General features: G+C 35.7%; 1 protein-coding gene across 2 annotated transcripts in view; it reads left to right on the top strand.

Annotated features, from left to right (window-relative positions):
* The window catches only part of RBM27 (RNA binding motif protein 27), a 60872-nt gene extending 48567 nt beyond the window's left edge, over nt 1-12305 (top strand). For both annotated transcript variants that reach the window (XM_027546078.1, XM_027546079.1), the window contains exons 16-21: nt 130-204; nt 345-509; nt 2076-2180; nt 2293-2484; nt 7072-7182; nt 9095-12305. In XM_027546078.1, the coding sequence (XP_027401879.1) occupies nt 130-204; nt 345-509; nt 2076-2180; nt 2293-2484; nt 7072-7182; nt 9095-9178 (732 nt within the window). In that variant the 3' untranslated portion in view covers nt 9179-12305. The remainder of the gene's footprint in view (nt 1-129; nt 205-344; nt 510-2075; nt 2181-2292; nt 2485-7071; nt 7183-9094) is intronic.
* The last annotated feature ends 9411 nt before the right edge of the window (nt 12306-21716 follow it).

The raw sequence follows: 21716 nt of genomic DNA, 5'->3' as shown, positions 1-21716 counted from the left end.
TTAGGAGGAAGGGCTGTCTTGTGTAAGGGATGACTCATGGGAGATGAGTTGAGATTATAGTAGCCTTATGTATCATTGGCAAACTTCTAAGGAAAAAATTAGTAATGAGAAACTTACCTGTCCATACAGGAAGCAATGAAGCTACAACAAGATATGAGGAAAAAGAGGCAAGAAATGTTAGAGAAACAAATAGAATGCCAAAAGGTAAGACAAACATTCATTATTTGCTAGCTGGAATTGATGTACAGAATGAATTTTCCAAAGATACTCCCCCCAAAATCTTCAAGGTTATTTGTATTAGAATTTACTAAGCATAGTTTTACTTTTTTTTGTTTATTTTATAGATGTTAATATCCAAGCTAGAAAAAAACAAAAACATGAAACCAGAAGAGAGAGCAAATATAATGAAGACTTTGAAAGAGCTTGGAGAAAAGATCTCACAATTGAAAGATGAGTTAAAAACATCTTCTGCAGTCTCCACACCATCTAAAGTAAAGACAAAAACAGAGGTAATTGCATTTTTCTTTCAGTATAGGCTTATTGAACATTTGTGGTGTGCTTGGCAACTTGGAAAGTACAGTGGAACCTTAAGTGACTAGTGTGAGACACTAGCAACAATTTTTTTTTAATATTTCTGTAAATGCTATGTACTCCCTTTGAAAGAAATGATACTACCCAGTTTGAACAAAGATATATTTTTAACTGAAATGTTTTTGTTCTTCATGCTGAGGATGTAACTGCTAGAGTGATGACAAGCAAAGAGACATTTCCTCTTTTCATCAATTCTTTCCATAATTCTTCAATTACATTGTAATACAGCTATCTTTTTTAATAGTCCGAAGATAGCATTGACTTTAGTATGGGTAAAAATATGGCTTTTTATTGAAAACAATAGTCAAAAGTTCTAGATCTATTTAAGTCTAATTTTGTTAATTTCTATTTGTTTCCTTACTGTAGGAGAATGTTTGCTTTTACACTGAGGTTCTATCATTATTCTACAGGTCTGTAGTAGGATTTTAGGTAAATCTGCAGCCCTTTGAGAACTAGAGGGCTTCCCTGGTGGCTCAGATGGTAAAGTGTCTGCCTGCAATGCGGGAGATCTGGGTTCAATCCCTGGGTCAGGAAGATCCCTTGGAGAAGGAAATGGCAACCCACTCTAATACTCTTGCCTGGAAAATTCCATGGACTGAGGAGCCTGGTAGGCTGCAGTCCATGGGGTCGCAAAAAGTTGGACATGACGGAGCGACTTCACTTGAGAACTGGGAATAAATTTGTCACATATATAGAATGTAAATTTTTATATACAGCATTATATTGCATTTGAAATGGTGGTTTTCTTTTTTTTTTTTTTTTGGTTTTCTGTTAGTAAAAGAATGTGAATTGTTTCTTTAAGATTATATTTTACACATTGTCAACTATATAATCCAATAAAATTTTGTTTAAAATATTAACTTATGATTAAAAAAAGACTGCTTTTGCTTTTAAAATATGTAATAAAAATGTTATTTTTAATTGAAGCTTCCCCAATTATGGAAAGAACATTTAATTATAGAAATTTAAGAGAATATGGGGGAAGAAAATCTCTCAAAGTCACACCAGCTAAAGACTGATAATTTGTTCCTTTAAAAAAGAAAAAGAGTGGCAATAGTTATAGGGTTCAGATCTGAAAGCAATGATTATAACTGTTATATTTGTATTATTAGTGAATTTTTACCATATAATTTATTTTATACCATTGTGTTTCAGTTATGATGCTTTATTATGTGATAATCATTCTCAACTCCCTCATCTCAGATGACTGTTTCCAGTGTCTGATTTTTAGGCCATCTTAAGCATATTGTAATACTACTTGCTTATTAAGCAGTAATACTTTTTATTGTTATTACTGATAACATTATACTCTACATGTTTTCAATATTATATCTGTCAAGCTTACTTTCCTTAAAACACCAGAAGAGATTTCATGCTTTCACATTTACCCAGAAGAGATCTGTGTCATTCTAAAAGTTTAATATTCTGAACAAGATTTTGTAAGTTGTCTAAAAAATACATTTTTACTCTTAAATTTTCCACAGGCCCAAAAAGAACTATTAGATACTGAACTGGACCTTCACAAGAGGCTATCCTCAGGAGAAGACACAACAGAGTTACGGAAAAAACTCAATCAGTTACAGGTTGAGGTGAGATTAAGAGGAATTACCTATTACAGTTAACATCTCAAAAAATAGTTTCCCTCTCTTTTCCAAGGTTTAGTCTGACATTGTATATTATATTCTGTCTTTTGTTATTCAGGCTGCACGATTAGGTATTTTACCTGTGGGTCGAGGAAAGACCATGTCCTCTCAAGGTCGAGGGAGAGGCCGAGGCCGTGGAGGGAGAGGAAGGGGTTCACTAAATCACATGGTGGTGGACCACCGCCCCAAAGCACTCACAGTTGGGGGCTTCATGGAGGAGGAGAAAGATGACTTACTTCAGCATTTTTCAGTAAGTTTTTAAAGTACTAAATGCTAACTATAAAATCATTGTATTCAGCATTTCCTTGCTGCCTTCTGGATAAATGTCAAATGTTTTATAGATTAGAAAATTAAATTGTAAAGTCATGGATATTAGCACATTCCTGTTAATATATTTGAAGGTCAAGAAGTACCTCATGCTATATTCCGTAATATTTCACATAAATGCATTTGTAGTGACAAAAGTTGCTCCAAAGGTGTATTTGATTTTTGCTTTAGGGTTTATTACATCTTTTACCAGGTGTTTACATGGCTTACCAGGTATCAATCAATGAAAATAGTCTGGGATGGAGATGAAATCCAAAGGAAAAATTTGTTAGGAGAAGTGTCATGCTTAGTTAAATTCTGTATACAGCTATGACCACTTACTTTTAGACAAACATTTGAATAAATATTTGCCACAGGTAAATGTTTCTTTTATTTTGCATATATTCTCTTTCTAACCATTCATTAATTCATTCAGTAAATATTTTCTGAGTGTTTTTTGTGCTAGAGCATTTTCATATTTCATGCATGAAATAAAGTATGTATAAAATCCCATGTGTAAAGATGGGAAAAGTGAAGCTTAAAAAAGTCAACTGAGATCATACAGGACCAAGGTGATAATACACAGTTTACTATTAACATCCAAAATCCCTATTCCTCAAACAACTTTTTTGAGAGAAAACATTTTCAGCCCTAACGGTGGTGAAGGAAATCTTACACAGCAAGACTTCACAGTATAGTTTCATTAGTTTGATGCCCATTAACCTTGTTTTGCCCTGGCCATTGGAGAATGCTAGCTTGTTATAAAATGTCCAGATTTGAGAGCCATCTTGGCTGTAGCCTGTGTACACTCGAGCCAGTTCTTTCACTAGTCTGACTATTATTTTTTTTGCAAAGTGGAAGATTGTCTTTAAGAGACTTCTTCTAGGAGTAAAGAAGGTAACAGGTGGAGGAGCACTGTACATGTGCAGGGTGTTCTTCTGGAGCCCAGGTGAACGTTGATTTTTGTCCTTCAGTGTCGATTATATAACATTTGAATCTCCTTGCCAAATAGTTGGGCGTTTAGATCCATGGCCAGCTCTGCTGAGGTGACATTAGATAATATAAAGCAGAATTTTCATAAATTTGGCTCTGCAGAAAGTTTTCGTTAAAAAAGGAGGTTATCTTGTGAGGTAGGAAGCTGCTTTGCTCTATCCTGAGGGTTACTGGAGATGTATATGTAAATGTTAAGTTTTAACCCAGAAGTCATGCTCAATTGGCTCTCTGCCCTTCTCATAAGTAGAGTCATTACAGAGTATTTATAATAACCAACTTTTACATACATACATTTTTTAAGTCTGAAATAGAACACTCTGTGCATTATGGGACATGTCCAGACGTTTGGGGAAGGAGCAAAGAAAGCCAAGGCACACGAGGCAACTTAAAGAACGAGACACTACTGTTAGTTTTGATGGTGTTTTGTAGTTTGTTTTTTGTTTTGACAGGGTGATATCAGACAGTCTTGAGTGCTAGAAAAAACTCTGATAAGAGGTACTTGGGCAGTATAGTGTGCTTTCTTTGAAAAAAAAAAAAAATACAGAAATACATATGCCTGAGACGTTATTGAAAGTAGATTTGACAGACTGACAGGGCAGCTCTTCTTTGATATTTCATATCTCACAAAGGCTAAAGTAAAATGTATGTTTTCAGTATCCTTTCAGTCCTTAATGATTGTGAAAAGCTCATGAGTGGCTATATCTGAATGAAAAGATGGTTGATGGGTTTTAGTGAAGCTATGTTGAACTGTGTCTATTTGGTTTTTTTCTTAACATTATATTTCTGAGATTTATTCATGTTATTACATGTAACAGTAGTTGGCTATTTTTATTTCTGTATAGTTTTCAGTTGTATAAATATACCACAATTTACTTTTCCGTTCTCCTATTGATAGGTATTTGGATTATTTCCATTTCATTTTTATGAACAGTGTTGCAATGAACATTGTTTTAGATGTCTTTTAATATATGTATATATTTCTGTTGATGTAGATGAAACTATTGAGTAAACTGCATCAATTTTATTAGTTTAGATTCCCATCAGTGTTGTATGAGAGTTCCTGACTTGAACTTAAAGATGTTAAAATACATCTTTATTCTACTTATTAATCTTATTTGTTGCAAGTTAGGTAGTGGGAGTTTTATATTCTTAGTTCCTGGCTACATGAAAATTAAATTTCTCCTCTTCCTTCAATAATATTAATAGAAATATAATACATTTAATGCCTTAAAATTCTTTCTGGAGGATAGAACTACTGCCTTCTTTGGAAAGCAACCCAGTTAATACAGATTAAAATTTTTATATTGCTTTTTCTTGCTAGTAAAAGCAACGTATCTTTATTTTAAAATGGAAATAACAAAAGTCTAAGAACTTAATAGTGAACAGTGACCTCAATTGATTAGACTGTATTATAGAATTGAACTTTGCTAAGAGATTAGAACTTAAATGTTCTAGCCCCCTCCTTCAACCGCCTCCCTAAGAGCTAAATTTGTGAGATATGAATGTGTTCCTCAAAGGAGGAAGGGTATCTTTTCCCAGTGTTTCAAATCATCACATTGTACACTTTAAATATCTTACAGTTTTGTCAGTTATACTTCAGTAAAACTGGAAAGAATTTAAATAATATAGGAATGAACAGAATACTGATAAAGTCTCTATAATTGGTCATATTATATGTTAAAGGATAGAGTAAGGGATGTCTATTACACAAATTAGGAGCTTCCCTGGTGGTTTGGTGCTAAAGAATTCGCCTGCCTGCCAATGCAGGAGATGCAGGTTCGATTCCTGGGTCGGGAAGATCTGGATCATTCTGGAAACAGAAATGGAAACCCACTCCATTCCATGGACAGTGGAGACTGGCTGTCTGCAGTCCATGGAGTTGCAAAAGAGTCAGACATGACTTAGTGACTGAATAATAACAACAACAAATCAACAAATTACACAAGTTGCCTTGATTTCAAGATTTATTAAGATATAATTGACATATAACACTGTATTATTTTCAGATGTACAACATAATGATTTGATATACATATATGATTACTAAAATTAGTTAGCATCTGTCGTCACCTCACATGAGAAAAAATTTTTTCCTAGTGATAAGAACTTTTAATATCTACTCACTTAGTAACTACCTAATTTTGAAAAGATGGTAAATGTAAACATTTTGACTCATGGGACATACTAAAATGAGTAATTCTGATATTCATTTTAATATGTCCCACGGGTTTTTTGTTTTCTCTTATTGAAATTTGATGGGGAAGGAAAAAAATGTTTTGTTTTGTTTTCTTTTCTTTTCTTTTTTTAAATTTTATTTATTTATTTGGCTGCTCTGGGTCTTAGTTGTAGCATGTGGGATCTAGCTCCCTGACCAGGGATCGAACCTGGGCCCCCTGCACTGGGAGCTCAGAGTCTTAGCCATTGGACCACCAGGGAAGTCCCGGAAAAAAATGTTTAGATGGTAGTAACAAGAAATACATTTGAAACTGAGTAATTTTACCCTGAGGTAGGTAGGATAGTGTTTGACTTTCCAGGTGGCTCAGTGGTAAAGAATCTGCCTACCAGTGCAGGAGACACAGGAGATCTGGGTTTGATCCCTGGTCAGGAAGATCCCCTACTCCAGTATTCTTGCCTGGAAAATTCCATGGACAGAGAAGCCTGACTGGCTACAGTCCATGAGACTGCAGAGTTGGACACAATTGAGCACGCTTGCAGAAGCAAACAAAAGCAAAACCGCAGGATCGTGTTTAGCATTTGTGGGATGCACAGATGTGCCATGGAGTGTTTGTCGTCGTATAGCATTTCAGGAGAGGAAGTGGAAACAGTTTATCAGATATGGATTGGGATAGAAGGGATGTCATGAGATGAATAGATGATTTTTAAATTATTTACATTAAAAAAAAATAATAAATTACTTACATTTGTAGGATTGTACTCTAAATTTGTAATTATCAATGTGAAAGGTCAGTAATCATATTAAGGCAGTATTTGTTGTCCTCATCGTGATTTTTCTAAGTAGAATGACTGTATATAATTCATCTTCCAAACCAAGACAAATCTTAAAATTTATGTGGCATCAGCATTAATTATGGATTATCCTGGGAAAGCCAGACATGTTTTTCTAATTAAAAAGAACATCGCTTTTTCTAGCTCTCATTGGAGGTTATTTGTAGATCCATTTTAACAGATTTTTTTCCCTTCAAATAATCATTAAACTCTTTTTTTTTTTTTGCTTTTTCCATGATCCAGCGGATGTTGGCAATTTGATCTCTGGTTCCTCTGCCTTTATTCAGCTTTATATCTTAAATATATGTGTATCTGTGTCAACAGGTAGATAGGCAATTACTTTATTATTTACATTGAAGAAGTTGTACTTCATAATATTTAAGCTCTGAAATTGGACTATTTAGATATGAACACCTGTCTTATTGACTGAGCTGTGCAATCTTGTGCCAGATTAAACTTTTAATAGCACACAATTTGAAGAAATCATTAGTAAATGTGAGAACAAACTCTTGTGTTCTAAAATCTATTTTAGCCTGCAAACCAAGGGTCAAAATTCAAAGACCGTCGGCTACAAATATCATGGCACAAGGCCAAGGTGCCTTCTGTATCCACTGAGACTGAGGAAGAAGAAGTCAAGGAGGAGGTAAATTTAACAACTGAAAATAAAAGAGTTGAATTAGATTGTTTTCCAGTTATATGCTTTTCTTGACATTAAAGTAAATAAATTTTAAAATACATAATGAGTTTTTTCATGCATGTGATTAACACTAGTCTAGAAGTTTATTAAAGAGTCAGGACAGGTGCAGAAATGAAAAAGCTCTTTTGGGGATTATTTTCTGTTGTAGGAGAAACTATTCTTTCTTTAAAATTTGCATTTATTTTGGCTTTATTGGGGCTCTGGACATTTTTATTTTGGTAAATAAAGATGTGGATTAAGGGAACAGTTAAATTGTATCTGGTTGTTTTAGTTTTCACTTATTCAAGTTCCATAAGTAATAGATTTGAGTTTCTTATTTTCTATGTATAGTTCATTAAAGTGAGAGTGTAAAGAAGTTGGACATAAGAGGAAAGAATAGCAAAACCATGGACTTAAATATATAAATATTAAACAGCTTCTTAAAACAATGGGGACTAATATTGCTTTTTTACTCCTATATTTCTAGTTAGTTTCTTAAAGTAGACACTTTAGGGAGCATTGCTTGCAAGTTGTTCCTCTTTCATTGTAATTTTGATTTTAAAAGATAGCAAGCATTTATGGCTGATCAAGAGTTTTCCTGACCAAATGGGTAATTAATCAGCTTCTTAAAACAATGGGAACTAATATTGCTTTTTTACCCCTATATTTCTAGTTAGTTTATTAAAGTAGACACTTTAGGGAGCATTGCAAGTTATTCCTCATTCGTTGTAATTTTGGTTTTAAAAGATAGCAAGCATTTATGGCTGATCAAGAGTTTTCCTGACCAAATGGGTAATTTTACCTACAGCAGAAAATTTTACACAAGCAGAAACTTTTCCTTTGTTAAGAACAGAAAAATCTTGGTATTTTGGGAATGTCTGTAGATACTTTGTAATGTTTATAAGATTTTAGATTTTTATGGTAGATTTAGAATATCAGTGTCATAGGAAAGTTATATTCTTCCCTCACAAATAATTGGCTCTTAGAGGAAAAACTCTGGAGAAGGCGATGGCACCCCACTCCAGTACTCATGCCAGGAAAATCCCATGGACGGAGGAGCCTGGTGGGCTGCAGTCCACAGGGTCGCACAGAGTCGGACACGACTGAGCGACTTCACTTTCACTTTTCACTTTCCTGCATTGGAGGAGGAAATGTCAACCCACTCCAGTGTTCTTGCCTGGAGAATCCCAGGGACGGGGAGCCTGGTGGGCTGCCGTCTATGGGGTCGCACAGAGTCAGACACGACTGAATCGACTTAGCAGCAGCAGCAGCAGAGGAAAAATTCAGAAGTTCAGGTGGTTATTTATTTTTCTCACTTTTAAGATAATAGAATAAAATTAATCAAAAACGTGTCATAGATACCACCCCCAACTCAACATTTATATGTTTTTTAATTTTCCTGATGATATTAGAATGGAAGTCTTCTCCTATTAAACTAACAAAATTAACAAGGGAGACAAATATATATATATATTTTTTTTTTTTTTTTTAATAACATTTTTAGTTTTTCTTGCCCCTAAAAATACTTGGGCTTCCCTGGTGGCTCAGATGGTAAAGCATCTGCCTGCAATGTGGAAGACCCAGGTTCAATCCCTGGGTTGGGAAGATCCCCTGGAGAAGGAAATGGCAGCCCACTCCAGTACTCTTGCCTGGAAAATCCCACGGACAGAGGAGCCTAGTAGGCTACTGTCCATGGGGTCGCAAAGAGTCAGACACACTGAATGACTTTACTTACTTACTTACTAAAGATACTCTATGAGTTTATCACTTGTAAATCCAGTCTGGGCATTGTATACTAGTCTGTTTGTTCTTCGGCCTAAAAAGTATTCTACTTAGTTTTCTTGTGCCACTGAGCAGATTTTACCCTCTTTTTTTTCAGGAAACAGAAACCTCGGATTTGTTTTTGCATGATGACGACGACGAAGACGAAGATGAATATGAGTCTCGTTCGTGGCGAAGATGAAATCTGATGCGACTTGTATAATTTTTAGGAATATTGTTTAGAAGAACAACTTTTTAAAATTATTTAAAGAAGTCAATGAGCCAAAAAAAAATGTTTTTTTTTATTTTTCTTTTCAACACAGTAGGTGTAAGGACAGCAAGTTTGCTATTTAAATACATCTCATAACTGTTCATGATATTAAAGCACCAAAGGCCTAGTGACTTTTACACAGTTGTGAAGATCCACAGGAATGACATGGATAATCTCTAGAGCCTTATTTTCCACACCACCTGTTTTTGTTTCTATTGGTGTTGGATTATGATGTAAATGACAGGGTGTTCAGAAATTTTATTTTGGATTATAATCTGCTGATAAAATTTCATTAAATGTCAAATCGCCTGGAATCTCTTAACTCTCAGCTATTATGGATGGGTCGTCAGACAGTAGGAGATACTTGTAATTAAAATACCCTTTGGCTTTCAAGAGTTGTCTTGGAAGAAAAGTAAATTTACTTTTTTTTTATTGAGGTGGAGCCCGACTTAAAATATGCAGCAGTGAGTACTATTTTAGTGTTAATCATAACTGTTCTTCAGTGCTAGGCAGGCTCTGTGGTATTTCCATTCTGTCATCACATTAACTCTTCTGAACTTCTGCTACTGAGTTTTAGTTTGCTTTGAAATTATCAAGCATTGGTTCAGTTGTGTTTTGTTTTTTTTTTTTTTTATGTTTTCAGACTATAAAAAAGGCTTTTATCTGTTGCCCCTTTCTCATCCCCATATCCCCATTTTCTTTCTTCTGTCTTTTTATTAATAGCCTGACTTACCCATTACTGAGATAAGTGATTCTTTGGGGCCATCAAAAGTCAGTCCCCAATAAAAAGTTTAAACCAGCACCTTGATAAATAAGTGATATTTTGATGAGAATGATGGAAGGATTTGTGGGGAGAGTCACCAGCTTTTTTTTTAAGCTTCACTTCAGTTAATAGTTATGCAAAAGGGTTTAAAAGTGTCTGAAATGCTTTTCCTAAATTTAAACCATGATGGTGAGGTGACTGGGGGTAGGTTGGGGGTGGGATGGGGTAGGGGGATGGTTATGCTAGTAATAAATGGGAGTCATAACTTGACTTTGATCAGATGACCTTATATTTTCATAATTTTGTAGCTTGTTGCTATTCATGAACATAAGCATCTTTCAGTAGACAGTTTCCTTCACTGTGTGCATTTTTACTGTACACTGTATAGAGTAGAGTATCTGTTAAGTAAAATATATCTGTAAATTTATGTCCTTGTGTTCTGAATGTTAGATGGAAAAGCAGAGGAGCAACACTACACTGTATTGACCCCTGGGGAAATAAAATTATTAATGTAAATAGGATATCACTTTTTCAAGGATATACACATCTATGTTTTTATAATATGTGTGGTGTGAAAATTTGAAACCTTCTGTTGGCTTCAGAAGGTTCTTGGTGATCACCATGTCAAGGATTTTGTTTCCTGAGGTAAAGACTTTCTCACAGTAGAAACTATTCACTAAGAAATTTAAAACCATCAGGACTCTAGATTTTTTTGGCTATGAGAAATTAAATCCCACATGCTGATTATCTTTCCTCTTCTGTATATTTTCCTGGAATGATGTGTCAAACCAGGATCATTTTTAAGTTTTTATGTAATTTTCCCTTCATAATGGACTTCCTCTTTCTAGGTTATTACTATATTTCTGATAACACAAAGCTTATAAGAGAAGGAAAACATCACAATGGGGTACTAGAATAAGCAATCTTGCTCCTTCTTCCTCCATCATCTCTAATGAAATTTTCTTAATGTCTGTGGCTCAGTCAGTATATATTTTGAAAGATTCATTGTGGTGAATATTTTGAGTCCTGACAGTTTAAACGTGATAGAGGGAACAAAGGATTTATATATTTTTTGTACAAAGTTTTTTCTTAAACTGTATAATTTTGTAAATAATTTGTTTGGTTTTTTTTGTGTACTAAAACTACCAGCGTATAGATTTCAATAAGAATTGTTGTATTTTTGTATTTGGAAACTGAAAATTACAGTAAATTAATGGAGCTGTAAGAAAATTTTCAGTAGACTGACAGTTCAGCAGAATGAGATTCCTTTTCATATGATTTTTTTTTAACCTAAAATTGACATCTTATTACACTCTCAGTACAGACAGAGTTAAGGATTTGTTTGATTTTTAGTTCTTGGGGGAGATGGGGTGAAAGAGAAGGATGTTAAAGTGAAGAATAAATAGACACTTTTTCCAGTAAGTTTTTAAGCCCTTTAAAACTTAGTTTTTGATACACCTTAAATAGGACTAAAACGCTTTCAAAATGTCATTTCTAATGTTTGACTCTCAAAAATAATTCAAAATATGCATTGAATATTGGAAAATTTAAGGTTAGCATAAACTAGTTGAATGTATGTATGTTTTCCTTTAGGGCTGAGGTCCCAAACCATTAGAATTTCTCTTAAAAGCGAGTAAACATGATTTGTTTTCTTGGCATCTTCACTTACAGAAATAACACATACCATCTGAGGCAAATTCTGTTCTTTTGAATGTGTATGACATCTTTCTAAGTAGCTATTAAGCAATAACAACCACCAACCTGGCTTGGTCAACTTGGTTTTACTAGTGGCTTACTGCCCAGGCTTAAAAAGGTAACCCCGGGGAATGTAGAATTTCCCTCAGTTTCTTCATGTTGTAACATTGAGAAAATATTGTCACTAGCTAAGGTGATAAATTGGAAAACGTCTTGTGGGTGGAAAAAGAAAGGTCCATGGTATGGATCATTATTTAAAAAAAAAAAAAAGAAAAAAATCATGTGAAAAGGAATAGTGGTTCCTCTTGATGTATAGTATGCCTGTATTATAGTTTTTACAAAATTGTGAACTTGTGTAATAGTATAATAGGAGATATTGTTGAATTTCTAACTGTTTATACATTTAAATTCATATATGTAATGTTTGTTTTATCAATTACAATCTGAATTTCTAAGAAGCATGTTGACTTTTGCAATAAAGATGCAATATGGAATGGTTCACAATTGGGAAAAAAGAAAGAAAAAAACTAAAAGTTACAAATTTAAAAGAATTTGCAAAATTTATGAACCATTCCAAAAATTATAACAATCACCAAAAGAGCTGTAATTCTGGCTTGTTCTGGAAAGAAAGAAAATGTGTGTGTATGCTTGCTCGAGTGAGAATGAATGAGTGATGGATATGTATGTGTGTTTTATGTTGAGTTCATGTACATGGGAGAATGTCACTCAATCTGAATTTGGGTACCAAAATCACTGGCTATTAAATATTCAGTAGAATAACTCCTTTGATAGGTAGAGTGGTCTTGCAAACAAAAGGGAAGGGCATTAAAGTGTTACAAGTAAACTTGATAGCGTAGTTCTCTGTTCATGAATGGGTCTTGGTATCCCAGATAAAAGCACAAACTATTTTATAAAAGCAGTTATTTTAGTATTATCTTGAGGATATTCAAGATGCCAACAAACAGTAGGAAGGATATTTCCCATAAGCACAATAGAGAGAAAAGAAAGAACACCTTGAATTTACAGTATAGTAATTGTGATGGCTATTTAGTGAGGAATAACAAGAGAAGGAGTGGTCTTAATCAAGAGGACTGGGTGGTGATGGGAAAAGGAAGTATATCGCTTGGGCTCCCATTTTCTTATTTTAAAAACTGCTTTTTGTATACAGTTCCCTCCAAATGTTTATTCATTGTCCAAGAAGAGTCGTTCTTCAAATCTCAGTTTATACAGGAAAATACTAAAGAATGGGAGTAAATTTCATTTTCCTTCTTTTCAAATAAACAGTTTTATCCATATTTTATGAATTAAGTAGCAAATAAGCTGTGTTGCCATTTGTTTTGAATAGATTATAATTTATCCAGTATATGTTTATGGTAAACACTAGTCTGAGGCTTTTGGGAGAGGGCAAGCATAATTCTGAACATAGTTAAATTTGTTTAATAGTAACAAGTCAAACATTTTACTAAAATGGAGCTCTCATTAAATTACTGGCTTTATTTGAAGTTTTTACTAATTTCGATGTAAATTATTCTAAAGCCAAGGATACATTTTGAATTGCAAACCCCATTGTAGTATCTAGGCTGGGTCTAGTTATGTTCCAATAAAGATGAGTGTGTATGTCAGCCCATGGGATCATTTTAAGATGCGCCAGGTTTGCTTTAAATGAACCAAAATTTTGCAAGTCAGACCTGTCCATTTTGTATCACTTTTAGTCTCCAAGATTATTTGAGGAGCCAACCTACACTGACTAAAAAAAAAAAAAACTAAAACTGTGCTTCTAATTGATGTGTTATGAATCACCTTCATTTATGCTAAATTGATTTACTGCCAAGTGATCTCCTTTCTACAGGATCATCTACCATTTACCTGGTTCTGTAATCAACCTTAGGTTTACTAAACCATCCCAAACACTCTGAGATGGGTGACCTGATATAGGTGAAATTAAGGTCAGAATAGTGGTTGATGATTGTTTGCAGGATATTTGTGGTTTTAGTCTCCTCTTAGGCTTCTGCAAAAAATCTGCAAAGATTTTTTTTTTTTTTTCCTTCAAATTTTTATTTTGAGTTGTGGTAGTCAGGAGAAGGCAATGGCACCCCACTCCAGTACTCTTGCCTGGAGAATCCCAGGGACAGGGGAGCCTGGTGGGCTGCCGTCTATGGGGTTGCACAGAGTCGGACACAACTGAAGCGACTTAGCAGCAGCAGCAATCAGGAAGCATGATAAACATTGTTACTTTTTCTTTGTATTTATATTTTTCCTTTTATGAAAGAGAAGCAAGGAAAGAATGCCCTAGCCTAGTAGCCTATTAGTTTGTTCTCAATAGAAGCCTGTATTACCTACAGCACTTGAGTTTTCTAATCACTTCATAGAGTTCTATTACTTTGATATGTGACCCCTTAGTTCTTAAAACAGTTGAGTTGAGGTAATGGTTAGTACTTGATTGTTCAAATTTTTTGCTCTTCACTCAAACCTTTCTTGGGGAGTAGGATTATGGGAATAAGCCTTTTAGTTGCCTGGCTGCATTTCTGTTAATTTGAGTTTTCAACACTGCTTTGTGAAAATCTCATAAAAGTGAATGTCTTGTTAACAAGACTAAAGTCCTTGTGATTCTGTCTCTTAGTTTGCCCCCAAACAGCTGCTTTTGTGAGATACTGATTATTTCTCTTAATTTTAAATTAAACAAGAAGGGCTAAGGTTGACCTTGCCAAGTTAATATGTTTTTTTGAGGCTGGTATAACTTCAAGGTTGAGGCTGTGCCCATGTTTAGTTTCAGTTCTTAGACCAAAGGCTGCTGATTTATCTGTATAAGCGACTGTTCCTATAAACAGTCAAGTTCTAGTTCCTGAACACCCTCCATCAAAAGGCTTACTGTATTTATTTACTGTAAAACTCAAGATTTTAACATTTAAAGCCTGTAGGGGGCTCCAGAAGGCAAAATTTAGTTAGCCTTAGAGCAGTAACATAGCAATTCAAGAGTGGAAAACATTGTGCAGGGCAACCCAATATATATGTACATACATGCCAATCAAAAAGTTTACCAGACAGTGCTTGCCCTTACAATTTTATATGCACCTGATATTTTTTTCTATTGTCAGGACCCACTATTTTGCTTTCAGAACTGCAGTTGGAAAACACTAGCCTATTAAGTGGCAGGGTGAATTGCATTTTTAAATCCCTCTTCCTGTGACATTGTCAATACGATTTTGAGTGTAAATGATAAAATATTACCTTCTGTGCTTTGTTTGGAAAAGTAGTCTGGGGTCTGAAGTTGACCTTTAGTCTAAAAATTAAAGATAAAAGGAACTTCCCTGGCAGTCCAGTGGTTCTGACTCCACACTTCCACAGCAGGGGGTATGGATTGGATCCTTGTTGGGGAAATAAGACCCTGCATGCCTCAAGGTGCAGCCAAAAATAAATTTTACAAAATGAAGGTGAAAATAATGTATACATCAGTCTCTTTATTGATTACTTGGTGCTCTTGAGCATGAAATTACTTCATAGTTTTTAATTTTTGTAATAGACAACTATGAGTGACTTTTAAAATTTTCCTGTAGTTTTATATTTTTGTCATTGTTTACCCTGGGAACGAAGTAGAATACTAGAATATTGGTGCTACTTTTTATGAAATTTAAAGCAATTTTCAAGAATTAATTATGTTAAAAACACAACTGCCCATGAAGTCCATATTACTACAAATACTTAGTGTCTGTGAATCAAGAAAAGATTATTTGGCTTTGGATTTAATTTTGCACTGAGAGTTCGCCTTAGCTAAAAATCATTAAAAACAAACCAGGTTTGATAGCTCTGTGAGAAAACTGTACATATTCCAAAATTGAATTTTGGAATTGAATTTCACCCTTTTAAAACATATTCTCCTGTAGGTTCATAAGAAGTAGGAAATATTGATAAACCCCTATCTAAGAAAGAAGTGGGGCTTCCTTTGTGGCTCAGCAGTGAAGTTGCCTGCCACTGCAGGAAATGCAAGAGACCAGTCCTTGGGTAGGGAAGATCCCCTGGAGAAGGAAATGGCAAGCTACTCCGCTGTTGTTGCCTGGGAAATCCCATGGACAGGAGCCGGGCAAGTAAGACACGACTTAGCGACTGAACAACAGAAACAACAAATTGTCTGAGCCTTCCTAAAGCATAAAGGGAAAGATGGAGAACATGTCAGTGAGAAGTTTGCCATGTTTTCAGAAATCCATAGAAGAAAACCATTATCTGCAAAGTAATGAAATCAACACAGATCATGGAAAATACCTTACTGGTACATTTCAGTATTTCTACCTTCTTGTCCCTGTGCAATCCTTTTTGGATTCCTTAAGCAATAAAACTTGACTTTCTCTGATAAGTGGTGCCAAGTAATTATTTTCTATTAAACTGGCTGATAAACTATTCACGTCGGTGAATTCAATTCAGTAGATGTGTTGAAGGCAGACTGTGAACCGGATCATTGTTCAGTAGTTTGCCTGCACTCTGCTTGAAGCAGCCCTTTGAAAAAGGTGCTCCCTTGTCCCCTTGGGCCTTGGAAAACTGAGTTTATAAGAGATTAAGTGGCTTCCCCGAGGTCACACAGCCTGTAGTGGTGGGACCAGGATTTGAACATGGGTCTGACCCCCCTGTGCATGTGTTTAACCTCTCTGCTCTGCTGCTTCTAATAAAATGGGATATTGCAAGTCTGTGGAATGTCACTGGTCTTTTTTATTAGTGTCTGTCAAATACTGCCATTCTGGCTCCATCTAGCTCATCTGCCTTGAATTGGAACCAGGCTCCCTTGGGGAGCAATGCTGTTTTTAGGTAGTATATTGGAAACCACAGAGCATAGTGTTTATAGATGCTAATTTGTGGGGAAGCATTTTAAAGTAATAATTTTGTGACCTCCATAATGTACAGCCAGCCAATTTGATACATTTGACAATAATTTGGCTATATCATAACCTATGTTTATTTTATTTTCAATTTTATCTTAAATATTTTCCCTGTGGCAAACAGAATTATGATAATCTTGGAGTGTTTCTACCTTGCTTCTTTGTGTTTTTTCAATATTTCTGGTGCCTTCCTTTTAACCTTAGCATTAAAAAAATCATGGTGTACATAAATAAGTTTATATGCTTTAATTTAATGATGTTTTCATATAGTATACTGAATCTTCTAGACAGAAAGTGCTGAGAATAGCAGTGTGTGTTCATAGTTATGTTTATGCCATAGATTTTTTGAAAAGAGTATATTCTCAGTGAATAAAACTGATGTTCATGTCACTGTTCTATTGTTTATGGAGTTATTTTTTTTACATGTTCAGATTTCTTGTTTTAGTAATGTCATTCTGAATCCTGTGGATTTCTAATTTTAGCTATGTTGGCAACCATCAGGTGTTTGTTGGCTACTAATGATATGGTAGTAATTGTCATCGGCAAAAAGGAAAAGATGTTAGCACCCCTGGGAGAAAGGGAGTTTTTCATTTTTCAACAGCCCATGAGAAAAGTAGACATGTTCTAATAGATTCAACAGAAAAAACTTTATTCTTGACAAATTTAGCAGCTATTAGGAATATTTCCAGTATGGGAACTGTATCTGGGAAATTGCTAAGACAAAAAAAGAATGATTATAACATTCTGCAGGTTAACAGTTTTTTAGAAAGGCATTTCCTCTAAATTTTGGATTAAGTCATTTAAAAAAACATCAAATGCTAAAAAAGCATACATGTTCTTTTTAAAGCATTATGAACACATTTTGCTTTGAAATATCAAAGATGAGGAAGAATTTTATACATAGAACTTAATTTCTTAGAATTATTTATTTTCTTATCTTTTGAAAAATTTCTACCAATTATGTTAAGGCACTTCTCTCCCTGTGATTTATTTAAATCTTAATAAATTATACATTTCTGCACTTTAGCCATTCATGTGAAAATTATTTGGAGTCATCGCAATAGAATGGTGCTGTGTTGCCTCCTGAGACACAGTACGTCAAAGACGTTTCAGCCATTCTTAGTTTCATATCTTCCAGTGACTTATTGATAAATCAGATAAAGCTGGACAAAAGTCTTTAAAGATTGAAGTCAATGATTAAAATCTATGTAGCAGTTAAGGTTTTAAGTAAGGATTCTTTTTATGGCTAGCTTTTGTACTGAGCTCATAGTATTTTTGGAAAGCTATTTAAGAGTTGTAGGCACCTATCACTTTCTCAGAAAAGGCTGTGTCTAGGAAAAAGAAACTGAAGAATCCTACTGGTACACTCAAACATGTCCAGAGAGCTTTGAACATTGTCTGTAAAACAGTACACAGTTTATTTTGTCTCTCCTGCTGTATGGTCCAGGAGGACTGCCTTTTTATTCATTTCAAGGTTTCTGTGATCATCACATAACTTGATACTTCACAGACTCAGAGCGTAAGAACAGGTTACAGTAGAGAGTGTCACTTGTTTTCCTTTCTTTGTAACCTTCGTGAGTCAGAATCCAAAGAAAATTTGCACACTTAGAAGAAAATGACAATGACTTTTGATAGTGTTCAACATTTTTGTACGGTAATCCTTGACCACCCAGCCTTGCCCAGAAACCTAATGGGTTTTTTTCTTATTTCATAAATAAGAAATTTTTAAAAATTTGACAAGGTAAAATAGCCTGCAAGTAGAAGTTCTTTTAATAACTGTTGCAAAAATGACTTGAAGAACTAGGGAGGTCTCATAAAGAACAACCCTTTTCTGCCTTCTATTTAGTGTATTTTTGTTTCATTTCACCACAATTTAAATTATGCCGAAAAGAAATTATTGTAAACTTGAAAATGTGAAGGCTATTTTTATTCAGCGATGTACTTCTTATAAGTCCGTTTCTTTTCAATTTCAGTCTTGGTTTCTTTAAGCATAGTACCATTTTTTGTGTTGTACTTTTATTCCACTATTCCCAGTCAGAGAGGGATGGCGAGCAGAATGTTGAAGACCCACAGGTCTGATGAAGGAAGTTCCTCTCCTACAGATGGGGTATTCCTTAGCCTCTCAGGGGTCGAGAGAGCCCCAGGCGTGGTGTCAGACTGGATTGGACACCACTTCAGTGCTCATCACATGACTCTGTGCCGTGTGTTTTCAAACATTCTCATTTACTCTATGAGGTATACTGTGATTCTCCCCTTGCCATCCAAGGGACAGCTGAGGCACAGACCAGTCATCGTCTCAAAACAAAGCCAAGATTTGAAGCCACAATACAATCTGACTTCAAGGCGCAGCTTAAAAAAAAAAATTTTATTTTTGCCTGTGCTGGGTCTTTATGATTGCACAGGGGCTGTCCCTAGTTGCGGAGAGCAGGGGCTACTCTCTGGTTGTGGTTCGCGGGCTTCTCATTGCGGTGGCTTCTTGTGGAGCAGTGGCTCAGCAGTTATGACGCCTGGGCTTAGTTGCTCCGTGGCATGTGGTGAGATGTTCCCAGAGGGATCAAACCCGTGTCCCCTGCATTGGCAGGCAGATTCTTAACCAGTAGACCACCAGGGAAGCCCCCACAGCACAGCTTTTAACACTGCTTCCTTCTGTGTTAACGTCCTAGTAGTTGCGTGTGTGTGTGCGTGCGTGCGTGTGTGCGTGCATGCGTACGTTGCGTGCTAAGTCCCTTCAGTCGTGTCCAGCTCTTTGAGACTCTATGGAATGTAGCCCGCCAGGCTTCTCTGTCCATGGAATTCTCCAGGCAAGAAGTGAGTCGCCATGATCTCTTCCAGGGCATCTTCCCAACCCCAGGGATCCGACCTGTGCATCTCACGTCTCCTGCATTGGCAGGTGGGTTGTTTACCTCTAGCGCCACCTGAGAAGCCCAATAGCTGTATGAGCTGAGGTTAATTAATCTTTTGAATGCTCAGTTTACTCATAAAATGTACTTTATAATATCAGAACCCCTTTATTGCTTGCAGGATTGCAATAAGCATTAAATGAGATAATACTCTGAAAGTACCTCGTGAAATGCAAACTTGTATTAGCAGATTTTCAAAGCTTCATCAGATTGTCCTGGAGCTGTTCGGAGCTGAATGGAGCTGTTTTCAACTACAATTGAATTTCCTACTTTGGTTGTTAAATCTTGTGGAATCACCTAAATATGCTTAGCAATGTTGGAGAAAAAAGAGGTGAATACTTTATATCTGAGATTGCACCTTTATATTTCTTTAACATGTCACATTAATCAAGGAGATAAAGACCACCAGACACTAGATAATGATATTTTGTAATCCTTACCAATTGTTAGTGAATATTACATATAGCCATGAAGTGATCATGGCTATCCTTCACCCATGAAGCTTCAAACTGCAATTGGGTGAAGGGGCTTGGTTTCTTGTCTAGTCTTCCACAGAAGAATGTATTTTATGGGCTTATGTAATGTACCACAGAAAAGCCTACGTATTCCCCCAAAGTCTCAAGCCCTTTGAACTGACTGGGAATTTGCTTAACCGTCACACTTCACAACCACCTTTACTGGCTGTCCTGTTGTTTGCCGTATGATCTGCCTCCACCAAAGAACTGTGAACCTCTTCAACAAAATGAGATTTTTCCTTGGTTGAGCAATTCCGTGAAGTGTATGTACATCATAGTCAGTAAATTATGCTTTAGAGTGTGGCCAAAGGAAAATATTTAAAATGGAAAAATTAATGAAACTATTTTCCATACCAAATATATTTGGAGGATACTGGAATTAGCTCTTGAATAGATATATCATTAGTACAAATTATGTGAAATACCTGTACCAATTGTTCATGGCTTTTGTGTTTCAGCATAGAAGGCAGAATATATTTAAAAGCAAGCTGTCATTTTCTCCATCTCTTTGTAAAATTTTCAGTGAGGTGATAGACACTGTGAAAAGGATCAGGTTAAAACTCTTACACACTTCTTTTTCGGTTTCTATTGTAATTATTTAAACAAACATGTTGATTTATTGAACATTCTGGAAATAAAAGTGTTTTAAACACTCAGATTGAAAATAGATACATATTTTGCTCTGGAGAAAATGGGACCTTGTCTCTGCTTGCTTCCCCTCCTTACTTCAGATTTAACCACACCATTAAAGTGACCAGATGGAGGTATTCTCCTTTGAGACTCTTCACATTTCTTTTTTTTTAATTTCTTTTTTGTTTTATATTGGAGAGTAGTTGATTACAGTGTTGTGTTTCAGGTGTACAACAAATAATTCCAGTTATACATCTATCAATACATGTATCTATTCTTTTTCAAATTCTTTTCCTATTGAGGTTATTACATAACATTGAGCAGAGTTCCTTGTGCTATACAGGAAGTCCTTGTTGGTTATCCATTTTAAATACAGCAGTGTGTACATATCCATCCCAAACCAATCCTTACCCTTAGTAACCATCAGTTTGTTTTCTAGGTCTGTGAGTCTCTTTCTGTTTTATTTTACACTTCCTCAGGATATCACCTCTCTATTCATAAAACTGCAGGAATTTGTCTTCTTTAAAACAAAAACAAAAAACAACCCATTCCCTGTAGCAAAGGATTCCCTTTTAGGAAAGAAGGAGGTTATAGCAATATGCTTCTCTCAGGGATTGCTGGGGGCACCATGCTTAATTCACTGGGAGTCCCTCTGTTTTCTGCCTTTTTCTTTCTTATTGTTGGAATGACTAACCTAGTGTGAATACCCAGAACCCAGGGGCAGAGTTGCACTTCAACTGTAAAATCAAAACAGGGGGCTAGCAGCTGTGAACTTTTTGGTACTGGTTCTATCTGCACTCGGAGAAGGCAATGGCACCCCACTCCAGTACTCTTGCCTGGAAAATCCCATGGATGGAGGAGCCTGGAAGGCTGTAATCCATGGGGTCGCTGAGGGTCGGACACGACTGAGCGACTTCACTTTCACTTTTCACTTTCATGCATTGGAGAAGGAAATGGCAACCCACTCCTGTTCTTGCCTGGAGAATCCCAGGGACGGCGGGGCCTGGTGGGCTGCCGTCTATGGGGTTGCACAGAGTCGGACACGACTGAAGCAACTTAGCAGCAGCAGCAGCTATCTGCACTAGATCTGGGACACTGGGT

The sequence above is a fragment of the Bos indicus x Bos taurus genome, chromosome 7, assembly GCF_003369695.1.
Source record: "Bos indicus x Bos taurus breed Angus x Brahman F1 hybrid chromosome 7, Bos_hybrid_MaternalHap_v2.0, whole genome shotgun sequence".
NCBI classification, from domain to species: Eukaryota; Metazoa; Chordata; class Mammalia; order Artiodactyla; family Bovidae; genus Bos; species Bos indicus x Bos taurus.
Note: the sequence above shows the minus strand (reverse complement) of the source record. Positions and strands in the feature narration are given on the sequence as shown.